At 42.1% G+C, this 18,888-nt stretch overlaps 2 protein-coding genes across 2 annotated transcripts; both read left to right on the top strand.

Moving 5' to 3' along the window:
* Window positions 1-318: 318 nt before the first annotated feature.
* TXNDC12 (thioredoxin domain containing 12) lies at window positions 319-18,565 on the top strand. The gene is made up of 7 exons (XM_079696692.1): window positions 319-519; window positions 6,366-6,426; window positions 12,885-12,937; window positions 13,735-13,808; window positions 15,433-15,502; window positions 16,285-16,368; window positions 18,455-18,565. Exons 1-7 carry the CDS (start codon window positions 423-425, stop codon window positions 18,532-18,534), a joined length of 519 nt encoding a protein of 172 aa, XP_079552818.1. The 5' UTR covers window positions 319-422; the 3' UTR covers window positions 18,535-18,565.
* KTI12 (KTI12 chromatin associated homolog) lies at window positions 8,122-9,761 on the top strand. The gene has a single exon (XM_079725909.1). The coding sequence runs from the start codon at window positions 8,137-8,139 to the stop codon at window positions 9,190-9,192; it is 1,056 nt and encodes a 351-aa protein (XP_079582035.1). The 5' UTR covers window positions 8,122-8,136; the 3' UTR covers window positions 9,193-9,761.
* Window positions 18,566-18,888: the final 323 nt, after the last annotated feature.

The following is an 18,888-nucleotide window of genomic DNA, read 5'->3' as shown; positions in this document are numbered from 1 at the left end:
CAGATCAATAATTTGCGTAGTGAATATTAAGTGCAGCGGTTTTTTGGAGGAGGGGCTAGCGTGCAGGCGGATGCAAGCAGCAACGGTTCTCCCGAGCCTCCCCCCCCCACCCCATCTCGGCCCATCTTTTCTCTCGGTCCTCGGACTGAAAGTCCGGAACCTGGGGAAGCAACTAGCGCTCAAAAGCAGCCCCCGCAGCCTTCTTCGTGATCTGCACCTTTAAACTCTCACTCCGTCCCAAACCGGACCCCGGAGGCACCACCCACATCCGTCTAACATCACTTCCTTCAGGGTTAGAAAAAAAAAAAAAATCTGGGAACAAGAGCGGATGGGCTGAGCAGCGCTTGGGAAACCGAGCGGACTTTCTGTTAGGACTCGGGCCCTACGTCTGCTCAGCCCCGTGGCTCCGCGCACCTACCACCATGGAGCTGCGGCCTCGTCTCGGAGCCACCTGTTTGCTGGGCTTCAGTTTCCTGCTCCTCGTCACCTCTTCTGATGGACATAATGGGCTTGGAAAGGGTCAGACCGCGTTCTTGTCTTAATCTTTACTTATCCTGGGCCCGAGCCCAGTACAACCCTCTTCTTGTTCTAACATGATCCCTTTCCCATTTTATCTCTGTGGCCACGCTAGATTTCTTTTTATCCTCTCGAACTGCTCCTGGAATTTGGGGTGAGGAGTAGCGGGTCTGGGGAATGTTGAGATGGGGAAGTTTTACTTGAGGCCTCCCTGAATTCTTGGGTTGGGGTGAGGAATTTCCCTTATATTAGGAAAAGCATGTTTAAGAGACCAGCATAGTGCCTAGCACTTGGTAGGTCCTCAGGCACCGTTACCTTCCCTCCTGGGAGAAATAGAACTTTTGGGGACCTGTATATTTAGACCCTTGCCCTGGGTCTGAAGAGTCCCCTCCTCACCTCTTCTTTTAAGAGGTAGGTTACTGCTTCCTTACCTTGGAGCGAACAGCACCTGTATCCTAGGGAGGGGTGACTGGCACAAAAGGAAGGGCCAGATGAAGGGTCAAAGGTCTGGTGTTAGAGGGTCACCAACATTTGTCCTTGGTTCCTTGGTGTGGTTCAGTAGGTGTGTCTGAAGAAACTGAGTTTTTCTGAAGAGTGAGGGGGCAGTGGTTATGAATGGAGAATAAGAGGTGTGACCCCCTACTCCATCCATCCCATTACCTACATCTTTATTGGAACTCAGGGTTTTATGCTTTTTCTAAGTGGTTGTGTGGTAGCATGCATTCCCCTCCCTTTCCGTTTTTTTTTTTTTTTTTTTTTTGTAGTGACATTGCTGTATGGAATGTCTCTGCTGCAATCCTGCTGTTGTTTTATCCTCCCTATTTGCACATTTATTGGTGGGTGATGAGATTGGGTGGACGTTCAGTGTGCCTGAATACAGTCAGTCCTTCATTCAGTAAATAATTTTTGATCACCAACCGTATTACAGGCATGGTCCTAGGCACTAGGGATATATCAATGGATAGGACAGACAAGGTTCCGCTCTCACAAAGCTTATATTCAATTCAGAGGGACAGAAAGTAGATACATGAACAAATTAATAGGCAAGATAATTTCAGCTAGGGATGAGTTCTGGGGAGAAAATGGAACTGATGGACTAGAAAGGCTGGGGAAGGATGAGGGAGCTGGCATTACCTGAGCTAGGAAGATCAGGGGAGACTTCTCTGAGGAGGTGACATGTGGGTTTCCATCTCAATGATGAAACTGCACAGTGAATTCTGTTGAGCCAGAATGTTTTAAGTACTGACAGTCCCATTCTAAAGCAGATTATTGTATATTTAGTATAAAATTTTAAGTACTGAAGGAGACAGAAGAGTGTAGTGTTAGGAGTGTGGGTTTAGATTTGAGTTTTAATTTATTCTGCCACTAACCAGCTGAGAGGCCGAGGGCAAGTTGCTAAACTTCTCAAAGTTCAGTTCCTCATCTGCAAAAGGGGCAGAATAATAACGACCTCAGACACGCAACAAATAATTTACCCTGTTCCAGTTTACTGTGTTAGGTGTAGGCAATACCTTGGAGTCACGTATTCAGTATTCCTTGTTAGCCATTAAGCTCTGTGTGGTTGTTCCAGTTACCATTGCTGTATAATAAACCACCCCCAAATTCAGTGGTGTAAAGAAATCATTTTATTATGCTCACGATTCTGTGGGCTAGGAATTCAAACAAGGCACAGTGGGGAAGGTATATGTCTTGGTTCCAAGTCTGGGGCCTCAGCTGAGCTTGTTACTTCTACGTGTGGTCTGTCTTCATGGGCTAGTGTGGGCCTCCTCACCATATGACAGCTAGATTCCAAGAGTGAGTGCCCTAAGAGAACAACATGGAAATGCATGGCATTTTTATCATCTAGCTGTACAAGTCACATAGCATCACTTCCACTGTACTCTGTGGGCATGTTTAAGGGCAAGGGACATTAACCACACCCCCTCCATCCCCCATGGGAAGAATGTTGAGGTCCCATTGTAAAAAGAGCATGTGGAATGGGAGATATTGTTGCAACCATCTTTGAAAAGTACAGACTGCCCCAGTAAGGTAGGACCATTTCTGTCTTATTCGTGCCCAGGAATATTTGTTGAAAGAAGAAGTGAATGGTACACATGATCGTTGAGATCCCTGTCTTTTTCAGCTCATAGTCTGAAGACTGTCAGGACAAGTAAGCAGGCAGTTACATGACACTGTGATATGTACTGTGAGCAGGGAAATAGCAGGTAACTTAGGAGCATATAGAAGGGCAACCTGGTGGGGGGGGCTGTGTTAGGATTAAACAAAAAAACAAAAGGTATTTAATATGTGTCACAAACTTAGAAAAGTGTTTATTTAATGTTTATTATTATATCCTCCCAAAGAAGAATATTGAATTGTTCCTGAAAAGAATTAATAATATTTCAAACTGTTTTTGTTTGTTTGTTTTTGGTTTTTTTGTATCTTGTGAGTGTGGTTTCTTGGAAAATAGATTACAGCTCACCATCCACCTCCCAAAAAAGTGCTACCCAGAGCAGTGATGAGTAAGATTTCTTCCCAGATGTTTAAGTAGTTTTGACTCTCTCCAGAAGATGGCCTGGTGGTTTGCAGAGAGGAGAGACAGAATGACCCTACTGTTTTCATTAAGAAGAGGAAGTACAGTGGTGTGGTGTGAGCACTGGATAGAAATCAGGAGGCCTGAGTTTTAATCCTGGTCAGACTATATAGCCAGCTCTTATCTTCCCTGGGGATCATTTATTACATGAGAGAGCTGGGACTGGAAATGATTCCTAAGAGTCCTTCCAGCTCTAACATCCTAGAGTTCTAAAATAATTTTGTTGTTTTCCGTGTGCTAAAAATTTGGAATATGTATCACCTGTGGGGAGGAGTGTAATGATTAACATTTACTTTATATTTGCTGTATTCCAGGAACCGTTCTGTGCATTTTTCATGTATTGACTGGTTTAATCCTCATAATAACCCTCTAAGATAGATAATATTTTTTTTCCTTGTGAAGTTGACACTTTATTAAATATTTTCATTCATTAAGATATTATTTTTTCAATATTTTATTACAGTAGTTTTCAAACACATAGCAAAGTTGAAAGAATTTTGCAGTGAACCCCCTTATGTCTACCTCCCAGGTCTACCATTGATGTCTGACTATCCTTGTCCTATCATGTCTCTCTCCACGTAGTCATCTATCCATGTGTATCTATTTTTTTCTTACAGTGTAGATAATATTTTTTTATAATTACCCCCATTTCACGGATGAAGAACCTAAAATGGGATGCAGGAGTCACATAGCTAGTAAGTGGACCAGCTGAGATACGTATTCCAGAGCTTCTGTTCTCAACAATACACCACTCCTGCTCTGAGCGCAGAAACTCCTTTGAAAACTTTAAAGGAGAAATGAGAAAGTTTTCAGTGGGGGCGGTTCATGTGCTCTCCTGCCTGAAACAGAAATGGATGGCTTTGTCAAGTCTCAAATGCAAATTTGGCACTGACACGTATGGAATGTTTACCTTCCATACTGTGACCTATTCACAGTCACAACAGCCCTATGGGACAAATATTTCTGTTAGTCATATTTTGCATACGGGAAAACAGCAAGTGGCTAAACTAGGTCTGTTTGATGCAGGCAGACTTCATTTAGCCACTGTGTTATTCCACCTCTTAGGTACAGTGTTCCCTGTTTCAGAGACTTGGCTGCCAGTTCTGACACGTAACCTTTTGTTTTGTCAGCTGGGAGAGGGTGGATAATACTTTTCTGATGTCCTTAGCTTACACTCATGAAAACAATTTGAGCATGAAGGGCTTGGGAATTCTGATGTAAATGCTGTGTTTGGAAATTGTCACTTTCCCTTTTTTCCCCCTTTTTAAATTAATGTTTTACGGCAGGAGCTGCTAATATGGGAGCTTTCAGCTCACTCTGCAGAAAACTGGAGTAAATAAAGTGTCTGTGCAGGTGATACTTTAGGAAATTGGGCTGTCTTCAGATGTTCCACGTTGGCATGGGTGTGAGTGTGGGTGTTACTGGGGAGTAGGTAGCAACACGGTAAGCACTGTACCTTTTCAAGTTGTTTTTGAAGGGAAACATAAGGACCCAGGTTTTCCAGACCTGAAGTCTGTGTTTTCATTCTGCTTTGGTGAAGCCACATTCCTTTATTCATTTATTCATTTTTATCTTTGCTAGAGAGTCAGTGAAGTATCGTGAGCAAACTACAGACTCTGGAACACAACCACCTAGGTTCTAATCCCAGCTCTGGCACTTACTAGCACTGTAGCCTTGGGCAAACTATTTAACTTCACCTTCCATATCTGTAAAATGAAGACAATTAAGTTTCTACCTCATAAGTTTATTGTGAGGATTAAATAATACATGTAAGAGCATGAACAACAATGGCTGGCATATAATAAATGCCATATAAGTGTTAGTCATTAATGCTATTATATTATCGTAATTATAACATAGAGTAAGCACTCAAAAAATGATGGTGCTGATTATTACTTGTGAAAAATTCCAATGTACTTTTTAATATGAATTTTCAAAGAAATTTTATACACGTAGTGAACTGTTTCAAATTATACCTCTAGACTTACTCGTAGGGATAATGCAGTAGGGCAGCCAGGGGCACTGGAAAAGCATTTTAATTAGGAATCAGACTAAATTCTGGTTGTGGCTTCCTTTGTGGTCTTGGGTAGCCTCTTCCATTTTCCAGGCCTTTGTAATATGAGAGGATTAGACTGATCTCTAAGTTTGTGCTGTCCGATAAAGTTGCACTAGGAATATGTCACTCTTAATTTTTAAATTAATTAAAATAAAATAAAATAAAAAATTCAGCACCTCTGTTGCATTAGCCATGTTTCAAGTACTCAACAGCTAATAGCTACTATATTCAACAGTGCAGCTATAGAAATTTCCATCACTGGAGAAAGTTCAATTGAACAGCCCTGCCCTAGGCTCTCTCTTAGCAATAACCTCCTATGACTGTAAGCTTTGTCAGCTAGCTTCTGAGTGGTCCATGTTTATGGAGAAATTTTATTTTGCCTGATAGTAATCTAGCTTCCCTGACTTTCTTTTGGCTGACATTTGCCTGGGATATATTTTTCAATCATTTTACTTTTGACTTTTACAAGTCCTTCTGTCTTAGGTGTTCTTGTAAACATAGAGGTAGTTTTTTTTTTTTTTAACCAAAATCTGACAAATTCTGTCTTTTAACTTTAACTGGCAAGTTTAGTTCACTTATGTTTGTTGTGATTATTGACAGAGCTGGTCTTATTTCTCTCGTCCAATTTCCATTGCTACTGTTTTTTCTATTCTTATTTGCTCTTTTTTGCCCTTTCATTGGGGGTTGAATATTTGCTGGTTCTTATTTTGCTTTATCTCCTTTATGAGTTTGGAAGTTGGCACTCTAGTTCTTTTCTTTTAGTGGTTACTTTTGAAATTTTACTCGCATATTTAACAAAATCTAACATTAATATCTTAACCCCCCAATGGTTAGTGGGCCTTAGAATATTTTAACTTCAGTCTCTTCCTCTTTCCTTATAAGCTGTTGTTGTCCAATATTTTAGTTCTCCTTTTTTTTTTTTTTGCGGTACGCGGGCCGCTCACTGCTGTGGCCTCTCCCGTTGCGGAGCACAGGCTCCGGACGCGCAGGCTCAGCGGCCATGGCTCACGGGCCCAGCCGCTCCGCGGCACGTGGGATCCTCCCAGACCGGGGCACGAACCCATGTCCCCTTCATCGGCAGGCGGACTCTCAACCACTGCGCCACCAGGGAAGCCCCAGGAAAACCTTTTTTTATGAGTATCTTGTGAACATGCCACATTTCTTTCTTGGGTCTTTGCCCTTTGTTCATGTGTGAATGTTTATGAGGCTCTTTCCTTCCAGGTTTTGGAGATCACATTCATTGGAGGACACTAGAAGATGGGAAGAAAGAAGCAGCTGCCAGGTACAAGATATGGTTTTAGTTTACTTATGGTGGTGAAACACTTTCCAGCCATCAGCTTAGCATTAATTTCAGGTGAAGGATTATGCCAAGGCAGAGCAATGGAGGGGCTGCCTGATAACAACAAAAATAATAATACTACCTAACATTTATTAAGTGCTTACTATGCACCAGACATTGAATTATGTGAATTAACTCATTTAATTCTCACAACAACTCTTTTGAGGTGGGTACTGTTGTTACCTTCATTTTACAGATGAGAAAACTAAGGCACAGATCAGTTAAATAACTTGCCCAAGATCACACAGCTAGTTAAGTGGTGGAGCCAAGATCTGGACCCAGACACTCTGGCTTCAGAGCCTACACTCAACCAGTAAACCATACTGCCTAATAGTCTCAAGTTGAATAGTCTTAAGTTCCAAGTAGGTTTAGTCTATGCACAGAAGACTTATACAAAGGAGGAGGAAAAGGCAGAACGGGGAGGAAAGGCTAAACATTGATCTGAGTGCTTTATATTCATTAATTTATTTAATCCTCACAACCTATGAGGTTGGTTCAGCCTGTGAAATAAGAAGCATTGTTATTATTTTACAGGAGAGGAAATTTAGATACAGAATGGTTACATAACTTGACAATAGTTTACACAGCTAGTAAGTAGCAGAGCCAAGACTTGAACATTCTCTACTATACTGTACTGGAGAGATATAAAGATACAATGTATGTGCACTTCCTTTATACACACACATCCTTGCACAGAAATACTCACACTTCTGCACCTACCAAACTATAGTGCTTGCTTTTGCTAGAACAGATCCTACAGCTTCATGGCTCTGAGCCTCATACCTTCTGCAGGAGTAGGGTTGCCAGATTTAGCAAATAAAAATAAAGGATGCCCAGTTAAATTTGAATTTCAGGTAAACAATAAGTAATTTTAAATATGCCCCAAGTAATATTTGAGACATTCTTATTTTTAAAACATTTTTTGTTGATTGTCTGAAATTCAAATTTAACTAGGCATCCTATATTTTATCTGGCATCCTTACCCAGGAGAAAAATTCCTATTAGTTTTTCACGTTCTAAATCAAATGACTATTCCTAGATAAAGTCTTCGACAATTTTTGTGAGCAGTTTGTTTTTCTCTTCTGTACTTTTACAACCCAACCTACCTTTGTCCGTTAGAGTGTATGTTATTCTGCCTGTAGGTGCCTGACTTTTCCCATTCAGACCCTTGCTTTGTGGGGGGACTGTTTTATGTTCATCTCTGAATTCCCAACCACGAAGATATTGAATGATTGAAATGGTTATTGAATAAACAGTTACTGAATGTTATTGGCTATAAGAAATGAAGGGGAACTAGTATTTGTGAATTGTCTTCCATTTGCTAAATATAGTGCTGATTGTTTTGCAATATTTAATGCTCTTTAAGGCTCCATTATAAATTGATAGACAATAGTCTTTGGCCGCCAGGAGATCACATTCTTCTGAGACGTATAACATTTGACAGAAATAACCGATGCCGTTCTAAGCTCCATTTCCTTTCGGAGAGAGCAGGATCTGGTTCTCCTTGGTCTAGAACTCCTGTTTCCATAGCAACCGAGGTCGTGTAAGAGTCAAGGGAGGCAGGAAGTGTGGCTTGCATTTCCGGTTTGCGTCGGAGCCCCGGCAACCCGGAAGTTGACGCTGCGCGGTTGCATATGGCCGCGTCCGGGAAAGATGCCGCTGGTGGTGTTTTGCGGGCTGCCGTACAGCGGCAAGAGCCGGCGCGCGGAGGAGCTCCGCGTGGCACTGGCGGCCGAGGGCCGCGCGGTGTACGTGGTGGACGACGCGCAGGTGCTGGGCGCGGAGGACGCGACGGTGTACGGCGATACGGCCCGTGAGAAGGCCTTGCGTGGGGCCCTGCGAGCGGCCGTGGAGCGGCGCCTGAGTCGTCACGAAGTGGTCATCCTTGACTCGCTTAATTACATCAAGGGCTTCCGCTACGAGCTGTACTGCCTGGCGCGGGCGGCGCGCACTCCGCTCTGCCTGGTCTACTGCGTAAGGCCAGGCGGTCTGAGCGGGGGACCGCGGGTGGCGGGCGCGGATGAGAGTCCGAGCCGCAGTGTCAGTGTGAGTTGGAGGCCGCGAGCTGAGGAGGGAGGGAGACCTCTGGCGGCGGGCACCGGTGTCCTCGGGGAACCGCAGGCAGTGGACTCTGTAGTAAATGGGAGAGCCCAGGCAGAAGTACCTAAGGAACTGGAGAGGGAGGAAACCAGGACGTCAGCTCTTGTGACTTCGGAATTCGAGAAATCTGCAGAGCATGTGTCCGGTGCCTTTTACCCTCCCGAACTTCTGGAGGCCCTAGTGCTGCGCTTCGAAGCTCCCGACTCTCGGAACCGCTGGGATCGGCCCCTGTTCACCTTGGTGGGCTTAGAGGAGCCGTTGCCTCTGTCAGAGATCAGAGCTGCCTTGTTTGAGAACCGGGCTCCTCCACCCCATCAGTCTACACAGTCCCAGCCACTTGCCTCCGGCACCTTTCTGCACCATTTGGACCAGGTCACCAGCCAGGTGTTGGCACGACTGATGGAAGCTCAGAAGAGCGCAGTCCCTGGAGACTTACTTAAGCTTTCTGGCACCACAGAGCACCTGCAGTTTACCCGGCCTTTGACCATGGCAGAACTGAGTCGCCTCCGTCGCCAGTTTATTTCCTACACCAAAATGCATCCCAACAATGAGAACCTGCCTCAACTGGCCAACATGTTTCTACAGTATCTGAACCAGAACCTGCACTAACCAGAGCTGGTGGGGGAAAGTCATGGCTCCTTGTCTAACCACTGCACTCTCTGTTTCTCTGGGAAGAACAATCTGAAGGTCTGCAGAATATATTGATGTGTGGAAATAGAGCTATTGTGACTGATTCACTCGTACATTTCTGAATGCCTCTGTGCCAGGCCTTGAGTTTACAGCATAAATTGAGACGAGAGAGAATGGAGAACTAGCTTGGAGGAGCTTGGCAGGTTTCTCTAGAGGACAGAGCTCTGGTGGACAGGGTTTGCTTAGATTGGGTTCTACTTGGGATATCACATACCATTGATTTCCCCCATCTGAATTGTGGGAAAGCAGACTGGATGGATGAATTGTTTTAAAATAATTGTGAACAGAACTGAAGATGACACAGTTTTGCCTCTGTACTGGCCCTTTTTTCATACCACAGTTTTTTGAGTACTGTGCCTACTTTTTGCTAGTCTCTGTCCTGGGGCCTGGGATCACAGATAGATCCACTGGTTTCTGTCCTTGGGAAGTTTTGGTTCTAATGGTGAAAGACAAAACCACTAGATTGTTTCATTTAATAAAATCTTTTAGACGAAGACAGTGTGCTGGCATCTCTTTTGCTTTATGTTCTTCATGTAATTTACTTAATGTAACATTTTAGATACACAGGTATCCCTGTTACGCCTTTGATCAAAAGTACTTTCATAGTGCTGGGTGAGAGTCTCGATGCTTTGGTCTTAACCTAGAGTAACTGTTATGACAACTCCCATAACTGGGTGCTTCGTTCTGTTTTTCAAGACAAATAGCACTTTAAGCATGTCTTTCATTTTTTTCATTGATTTCAGTAAACAAATGGTAGGTACCTACCTTACCAGTGCTTGTGTTTTTCAAAGATGTATTAGATAGTCTTTGCCCTTGAGAAGTTAGTAGTTTAGACAAGTAAACAGGTGATTAGAGGATAAAAAGGACTGGAGGTTAGAATGCTTTGCGATCCCAGAGGAGGAATCGGACTAACTAGCTGCTGAGAGAAGGTGGTTTGGGGAAGGCTTCACAGAGGTGTTTACATTTGGACTGTCACTCTAGAGCAAGGGTCAGTAAAGGGCCAAACAGTAAATATTTTAGGCTGTGAGGGCCATAGGGTCTCTGTTGCAGCTTATCAACTGTGCCATGGTAGCACAAAAGCAGTCATAGACAATAAGTATACAAATGAGTGTGAATGTGTTTTAATAAAACTAGTTACACTGAAATATGAATTATATTTAATTTTAATATATCACAAGGTACTATACTTCAGATTTGTTTTTCAAACATTTAAATACGTTTAAAAAAACATGTTTGTATATGTTTGTATATCATTGCCGTACAGAAGCAGGCAGTGGACTGGATTAGGCCTGCAGACTAGTTTGCTTACCTCTGCTCTAGAAGGATGAATAGGAGTTTGGGAGAAAAGAGAAAGCAAGACATTCTAAGACATTCTAAACTGCTCTGTAAGTGCGCGATGCTGTTAAAAGGATGGGCTGCCTTGGTTGGTGATTATTTCTTGCTTATCAGGTTATCTGGACCACCTTTTGTTTCTGATATATGAGACTGGATTCCTGCATGAAATGGAGGTTTGGACTAGGCAGCATCTAAGGCCTCTTCCACTTTCATTCTCAAATTCCAAGTTGATTATTGGTTGGTTGGGTTTAAACCCATGGATTCTGGATTGCTGTTCTAAATTGAAGTAGACGATAGTGGTCAGAAAGAATATTGATTCTGGAGTCAGACTTACAAGTTAACTACTAAGTGGCAGAACCTAGAATTTATGTGGCCAAAGGTTTAATTTCTTGGAAGTATCAGTTTTCTCATTTCTATTATGAGACCATTACCTTAGGATTGTTGTGAGGATTTTTTGTTTGTTTGTTTGTTTTTTGCGGTACGCGGGCCTCTCAGTGTTGTGGCCTCTCCCATTTTGGAGCACAGGCTCCAGACGTGCAGGCTCAGCAGCCATGCCTCACGGGCCTAGCCGCTCCGCGGCATGTGGGATCTTCCCGGACCAGGGCACGAACCCGTATCCCCTGCATCGGCAGGCAGATTCTCAACCACTGTGCCACCAGGGAAGCCTGTATTTTTTTTATATATATAAATTTATTTATTTATTTTTGGCTGTGTAGGGTCTTTGTTGCTACGTGCGGGCTTTCTCTAGTTGCGGTGAGCGGGGGCTACTCTTTGTTGCGGTGCATGGGCTTCTCATTGTGGTGGCTTCTCTTATAGTGGAGCACGGGCTCTAGGTGTGCGGGCTTCGGTAGTTGTGGCACGTAGGCTCAGTAGTTGTGGCTCGTGGGCTCTAGAGTGCAGGCTCAGTAGTTGTGACACACAGGCTTAGTTTCTCCACAGCATGTGGGATCTTCCCGGACCAGGGCTCGAACCCATGTCCCTGCATTGGCAGGCAGCTTCTTAACCACTGTGCCATCAGGGAAGCCTTGTTGTGAGGATTTAAATGAGATAATGTGTGTAAAGCACATACAACAATGTCATATAATAAATGTTTAGCACATTTGGCTATTATTATTATGGCTATGTAGATCCCACTTCTTATCTAACCTTGTCCTGCTCATTTAGTTTATAAGCTTTTACAAGTATTAGAGGCACCATTCTGTCCCAGATTTGTAGTAGGCCTATGATGAGATAGCTGAATAATTCATTTGACACTTATTAAATTAACATATGTATTTAGAATAGTACCTGGTACACAGTAAATGCTGTTTAAGTTTTTGCTACCAGTAATATTATTCTCTATATTAGGTGTAGGGAGTATAGAGACAGCTAAGAGTTCCTTCCTTAAGAAGCTCTAAGTAAATAAAAAGATACAGTTCAATGTGGTAAATACTGTGATAGTATTGTACAGCATGTGGTGATGTGGTGATAAGAGGGTTGGATGATGGAGAAAGCCAACGTCTGATTACATAGGACCCTTCTACAAGTCGGCATTTGAGCCTTGAGAGCGTAAGAGCTTCAGCTGGCCAAGACTGATTCAGGTGGAATATGTTGCTTATTATTTTATGAAAGAAAAAGCTTTTCTTCCCTGATTATAAAAATTACATTTAATTGGGAATTCCCTGGTGGTCCAGTGGTTAGGACTTGGTGCTTTCACTGTCGGTGCTCGGGTTCAATCCCTGGTCGGAAAACTAAGATCTCACAAGCCGCATGGTGTGGCAAAAAAAAAAAAATTACACTTAATTGTAGAAAAATTGGAAAATAAAGGAAAAGTATAGTAAAACCCACAATCCCATTATCCAGAGATAACCTCTATTATGATTTGGAACATTTCCTTTTAGACTCTTTTCTACATATTTGTATAATTTAAACTATAGATAATAATTTTATATTCTAGCCTTTAACAGTGTACCAATAAAAAAATTTATTAACGTTTCAGTGGTTATATAACCATAACATTTAGAAATGCTGTAATTTGTTGTTTTCTTCTACAGTCTTTTCTCCCTAGCTTTAAAGCCCAAATTTGCAGAATTTACTGGAATGTCAGAACTTAGCAATAATTTTGTTGTAATAGTCCACTATTATTGAATAGATTGTCTTAAAATTTTTCTTATTGAAATTATACTACATGAACATCCTTGTACATTAATCTTTGTCTTCATTGGTTGGTCATTTTATTAGAATATATTTCAAGAAGTGGAATTACTAGATTATAATTTCTTCATTTTGTTTTTAAGTGGATTACCCCTGATGGTGATTATCCATAAGTCCTGGTGTGGAGCTTGCAAAGGTAGGTGCAAATGATCAGACCTCAGATGTGTTCTCAAATATTAATGTTTAAAAAATATTAACACTGACTTTGGCTCAGCACTGCTTATTGCTTGAAGGAATACCGAAGAAATTTATGGTATAGATTCCCTGCCCTCAAGAAATTTGCAGTTGTATTTGCAAGGGGTTGGAGGGTGAGGCAATTAAGATATGGTTATGTAGAATATGGGATTAGGTGCTACAATAGTTGTATGGACAGTTGTATAACAGAGAGAGACATGAGGAGTGGTCTTACTGGAGGAGGTGGGAACCAAATTAGAGCCCAGGTTTTCTTACTTTGTAGCCTGTATTCTTCCTGGTATACCAGCCTGCCACTTCCCAGTCAGATTCCTTCTTTTGTTTGGTATGCTACACTTAATAAAATCATGTAGGAAAAAGAGTATAAAATTAGTGTAAATTGCTAGTTTAATAATATATATACATTAGTGGTAGAGTATTGTTACTCTATTGTCTTTATTACATCTATTCTTAAATAAATGTTATTGAAATACGTAAAAAAGCCAATAGTAATATTTTTTTGTCAGTATGCCGTTATCTATATTTTATAAATTAGATGAAAGCTTCAGAGAAATAAAGTCAGCCACTTAAGTGTACATAACTGTGCAAGTAAATGGCAGAAGCAGGACCAGAATTCAAGTGTCCTGATTTCTGGGTCTTAAGATTAGCAAAAGGGTCTGTTATATGAATCATCTCAGCAAATTAGGGTTTGGGTATGACAATGATGTTTTCTTCTGTTCCAAAATCTTTTCTTCCCCCTAGCTTTAAAGCCCAAATTTGCAGAATCTACAGAAATTTCAGAACTTTCCCATAATTTTGTTATGGTAAATCTTGAGGTAAGACTTCCAGAGTTTCTCCTTTCTGCTATGATTTTAACTCTTTACTGTTTTAGAGTTAGCCTCATTGATGGTATAAAATCTTACTCAGCAGAGCTGTCTTCTCGTATGTATATGTTTTTCTCTTGAACTCTAATACTAAGTCTTACATTAGGTATGGTAGAATGCTACTGAGCCCCCATTTGTGGGAGGAAGTAGGAGAAGAAAGATTGGATAAGATGACTAAATTTTAAGGTCCCTTCACTTTTAGCTTATGATTATGACATGTTTTTACATCTTTGTATAACTGAACTAAAGATGTAGTCACATGTGTAGGCCACAATTCCCTGCAAATATGATTCAGTTGAAATCCTACTGTGTGCTGGGCTTATATGTAGAGCTTCCTTTTATTTCATTAGATATCCTTTATGTACTTCACATTGACCAGAGGTCTTGGAATCCCAAGTCAGAATATCAGATCTTAGAGTTAGAAGGGATTTTTAGGCCATTGATGCTATCCCTGTTTTACAGATTGAGCATCTTAGGCCTGAGGGACTTAGGTGATTTAGTCAAGGTCATAGAACCTAATAGGTGATAAGAATAGGTACTATGACCTAGCTGTGCTGCTTTTAGGCTGTACTCTTCCAATGTGGGATGCTCGGATGCTCTGTGATGATACTCCTAGCCCTGTTTCTATAAAATGATGTTTATTTAAACATAGGACTGGAAATCTTCTGAACACATTACCAGTTAATGTTGAGGTAGCTAAGGGATTGCTTATAAAGCTAGTGGATAACCTGAACGCTGACACACCTCACTGAAGGCAAAGTTATATTAACTATTTGATATAACTTCTGAAATGGGAATCACACCATAAACGACAAAACTACTGTTGATTTCTGTGCATCTAAACGCCTCACCACTTTCTGTGATGAGTTTGAATCACCACTCACAGGAAACAGAAATGTGTTCAGTGAGCATTCTCCAACTTGAGAGATTTCTTAAAAAGAAAGCTAACTGTGTGGTCATGTCTTCTGGGAGAACTATAACTTCACAATTGTACTAAGATGTCAGTCTCATCAATTCATGCATTCAAGAAAAATTGTGCAAGTCAGTGATGTAGGTATTGAGAATCAGCAATGAACAAAACAGACAAAATTCTTTGCTGTCATTAAATTACATATGAGGAATTGAATATGGGGAGGCAGACAAATAAGTAAAATATGTCAGATAGTGGTAAATGCTATGGCTAAAAATGAAGAATGGAGGGGATAGTTTGCAATTTTAATTAGGTAGTTAGAAAACAAGGTGACATTTGAGCAAAGATTTGAAGCAGAAAAGAGAGTGAGCCATGTGGATGAAGGGGGAAGTGTGTCCAGGCGGAGTGTAAGAGCAAATACAAAAGCCTGAGTGGGGAGCATGCCTGGCTTGTTTAATGACAGCAATAGCAGGCAACTTAGTGTGGTTGGAAAAGACCGAACAAGGGGTAGGGCGTGTTGTTAGAGAAGTGCCCAGGTGGCAGGTGAAGTAGGGCCTCTTAGGCCACTGCAAGGACTTAAGGTTTTACCCTGAGTGGGAGGGGAAGCCACTGAAAGGTTTTGAGGAGAGAGGGAACATGATCTGACTTAAGGTTTATACTTAATAGGATGAAGAAGAGCCCAAAGATGAAGATTTCAGCCCTGATGGGGGTTATATTCCACGAATCCTGTTCCTGGGTAAGGTGAAAGGTCTTAATCTGGGGATCCGTGGTGCAGAAGGAGAGAGAAATGAATCAAGTCACTGACTCCACCTAGTGAAATTTTATTGGGATGGCTAAAAACAAAAACAAAAACCAGTTTCAAGAGAGAGTGGGGAGTTCTGAATGCCAGAACCTCGGATCTGAAGGAAAAGTTCTCCCATTAACTACCTGCTTTTGTAAAAAACAAAAAACAAAACAAAACCCCAAAACTAACTGCTTTTGTGAGCAGTGGGAGAGTAGTGGTCATTCATTTATCCATTTAGCAATCATCTGTGCATCAGCCATATGTCAAGCGCTGCTAGGCACTGCAGGGACTGAGATAAGCCACAGTTCCCACCCTTGACCCTGTAGTGAGGCTGAAGCAGTGGGATTCTATAAGAAAAATGTCTTTCCAGAAACAATTTTATAAAAGATATTTAATGACTACCTAATCTTTGCTCAGCATTCTGCTAGATTCTATGGGGGAAACAAATAAAAATATAGATCCCACCATTATCAAACAGAAAAGAAACATGCCAGCAAGAGGGACCAGCATATACCAAGGCATGGTGGGGAGTGAGGGTGGGGGTGGGTTGTGTTCAGGGAATTATAAGGAATTCATTGTGATTGCAACATAAAAAACAAGGGGTAAGGTGGTGAGATAATGGGCTGCAAAGATGGACAGGTTTCATTTTCCAGAAGGCCTAGTGTACCATATGGTGCTTAAAGTACCTCTCTGTTGTAACTATTGCAATCCCTCTGCCATTTTGTCTACAATAGATCCCAGTGGCAAGGTGCGTCCTGAAATCATCAATGAGAGTGGAAACCCCAGCTACAAGTATTTCTACATCAGTGCTGAGCAAGGTATGGTTATGTTGAGAGAGAAGAGGGAGGGTTGCTGCTAGGTTTCAGTAGGATGAACCACATGCAAGGTCTGTGATGGGAAACTAATTCAACATGTTAGCCAATCATCTGCTGCATGACTAGCTTTTGGCTAGATGCTGTGTAGAATATAGGAGAAAGATAAGACTGAGCCCCTTCCCTAGCTTTTTATAATCCAGTTGGGAGCTAACTGACCCACAGGAAACTGAAGAACTGAGGCTCCGAGAAATAGTCACTTGCCCGTGGACCCACAGTTAAAAAGTCACAGAGCCAGGATTTCAGTCCAGAACTTAGTTTTTTTCCACTGCACTAATGCTATTCTTGTGAGAATTCAAAGGAAGGGGAATGCTAACTGTTAGCTGATCTAGTCTGAAAGGTTTCATAGATAGTAAACTTTAACTGGATCTAGATGGATACGGATATCCATCCGTATAGAAGAGGACATTTCAAGTTATGGAAGCAAGGGGTGTGTGTGTGTAGGGGGGAGTGTAGCCCAGCATGGAGAGGGCGTGAGGCATGCTAGAGGGGATGATGACTGGGTTGAGTCCTAGCCAGCAGAGGAGTGCGGAAAGCATCATTCGAGGCAGAGGGAACAGCATCAGCACAAACATGTGAGGGAAGATTGAAATTATAAGTCAGTCATGCTTTTTTGTTCTCTAATCCTTGAGCACAGTCATTCTAGAGGGAGAGTTTGAATTTCATGCCACGTACTGTCTCTATTTTCTTTCTGAATTTCTCCCTGCCATCTGTAAAAGAGGGTTGTTTGCTAAGTTGCCATGTGTCTCCCATTGCCATGCTGCCAGGTTGTTGATCGCTTTATGTTCTGAATCCTCGGAACTCTTATTTCTCAGGATAGGGAGAGGAAAGAGATCTGCAGAGGTTATCCTCTCCTTTCCATGGGTAAGGGGAATGTCATCTTTCCTACACAAATGCCGATCACTGGAGGTTGGTGTTACAGGGGAATTTTCCACATGGAGAAGGGTAGCTGAACTTTAGGTTCCCAACTTTTTTTTTTTTTTTTTTTTTGGCTGTGAGGCTTGTGGGATCTTAGTTCCCTGACCAGGGATTGAATCCAGGCCCACGGCAGTGAAAGCACCTAGTCCTAACCACTGGACCACCAGGGAATTCCCATAGGTCCCCAACTCTTGACCCTTGAAATTCACCTTCCTTTTAGAATTTCATGAAGTTACCACTTCCATCTTGACACCAGCATCATCCTTTAACACATTAGTCCAAATGTGGACACAGAACCCTTTGCCTGAATTCTCCATGGCTCAGCTGACATGAAACTGGAATATTCAAACCTGGCTTTACTAAAGGCTTGGGCAAAACAAAAGGGATGTAACAAACTATACTACCTGGTTTGCTTTCTGAGATCCACAGACTCTGGCTCAGCCTAACAACTGGCCTGCCACCGTGTGGGGAGCCTGTACCAAAACAGCTGCCCTCCTTGATGCCCAAGATAGATGAGAAGTTTCATCTTCCGTCTGCCCAGGGCCTGCCTTCCAGGTTTCTCCTGTGCCTGAGAACTTGACTTCTTCCATACGTAGTTGATACTAGATATGACCACCTCTTTCAGTGAAGACCATCCTCCCTCCAAGTACACGCACACACTCACATACCAGTGTAAACTGTAACCTCCACAGGCTATGAAATAAATGCAGCGATCCTCCAGAAGAGGTGATGGGGATGGTAGGAAGATGTTTTCTATTCCCTTAGTGTCAAGTGAATATCTACAGCTTGTGACAGGGGTTCAGCTCTAATCCTGGAGGGTAAGCCAAAGTAACTACTAACATTTTTTTAAGACTTCATAGTTTATAAAGCACATTTATTATTCATTCTCTCATTTAATTTTTATAATCTGTGTGAAGTAAGTAGCATCACCTTATTTATAGATGAGGAAACAAATTCAAGAGACTTTCCAGGGCTAAAATCCAGAGCTAGATCTTGAATCCAGATCCTGTGCTCCTCTTATATTTCTCCTAAAACATAAAAATCTGTATTGGTTGTCACATGTCAAATATTAAAGACCTGCTTTATACTTTTCCCCTCAACCTTTATTTCACAGTTGTTCAGGGGATGAAGGAAGCTCAGGAAAGGCTGACGGGTGATGCCTTCAGAGAGAAACATCTTGAAGATGAGTTGTAACATGAATGTATCCCTTCTTTCATCAAAGTTACTGTTCTGGAAGGAAGGTAGCAGGGAAGAGAATATTGAGGAATCACTCAGAACAGTTAAACCTTGTTCCTGCCTACATGGGAAGGGGCCCTCTCACTGTGGAAGAGTTCTGCTGCCAGAAGCTGGTCTCCATGTTTGTGATCCAGCAGAGTGTGGCAGACTTCCTTCTCCTGTCCCCTCTCACCTAAATGTCTCTGTCATTGAAGGTAAAGAATGACACCTTTTGACACAAAACTTGAGCCATTTGGAGGTTTACTCCTCACACTGCAGTAGTTGAGTCTTTCCATTTCCTCCTGCTTTACTCACCTTAGTGGTGAAAAGAGA

Source organism: Hyperoodon ampullatus, assembly GCF_949752795.1.
Source record: "Hyperoodon ampullatus genome assembly, chromosome: 2".
NCBI lineage: Eukaryota > Metazoa > Chordata > Mammalia > Artiodactyla > Ziphiidae > Hyperoodon > Hyperoodon ampullatus.
This window is presented reverse-complemented; position numbering and strand designations above follow the sequence as displayed.

Excerpts from the sequence above, each read along its gene's own strand:
- TXNDC12 (XM_079696692.1), top strand. The coding sequence starts at position 423 with ATGGAGCTGCGGCCTCGTCTCGGAGCCACCTGTTTGCTGGGCTTCAGT. Across the intron at positions 520-6,365 it reads ACATAATGGGCTTGGAAAGG|GTTTTGGAGATCACATTCAT; the intron begins GTCAGACCGCGT and ends CTTTCCTTCCAG. Across the intron at positions 13,809-15,432 it reads TTGTTATGGTAAATCTTGAG|GATGAAGAAGAGCCCAAAGA; the intron begins GTAAGACTTCCA and ends TATACTTAATAG.
- KTI12 (XM_079725909.1), top strand. The coding sequence starts at position 8,137 with ATGCCGCTGGTGGTGTTTTGCGGGCTGCCGTACAGCGGCAAGAGCCGG.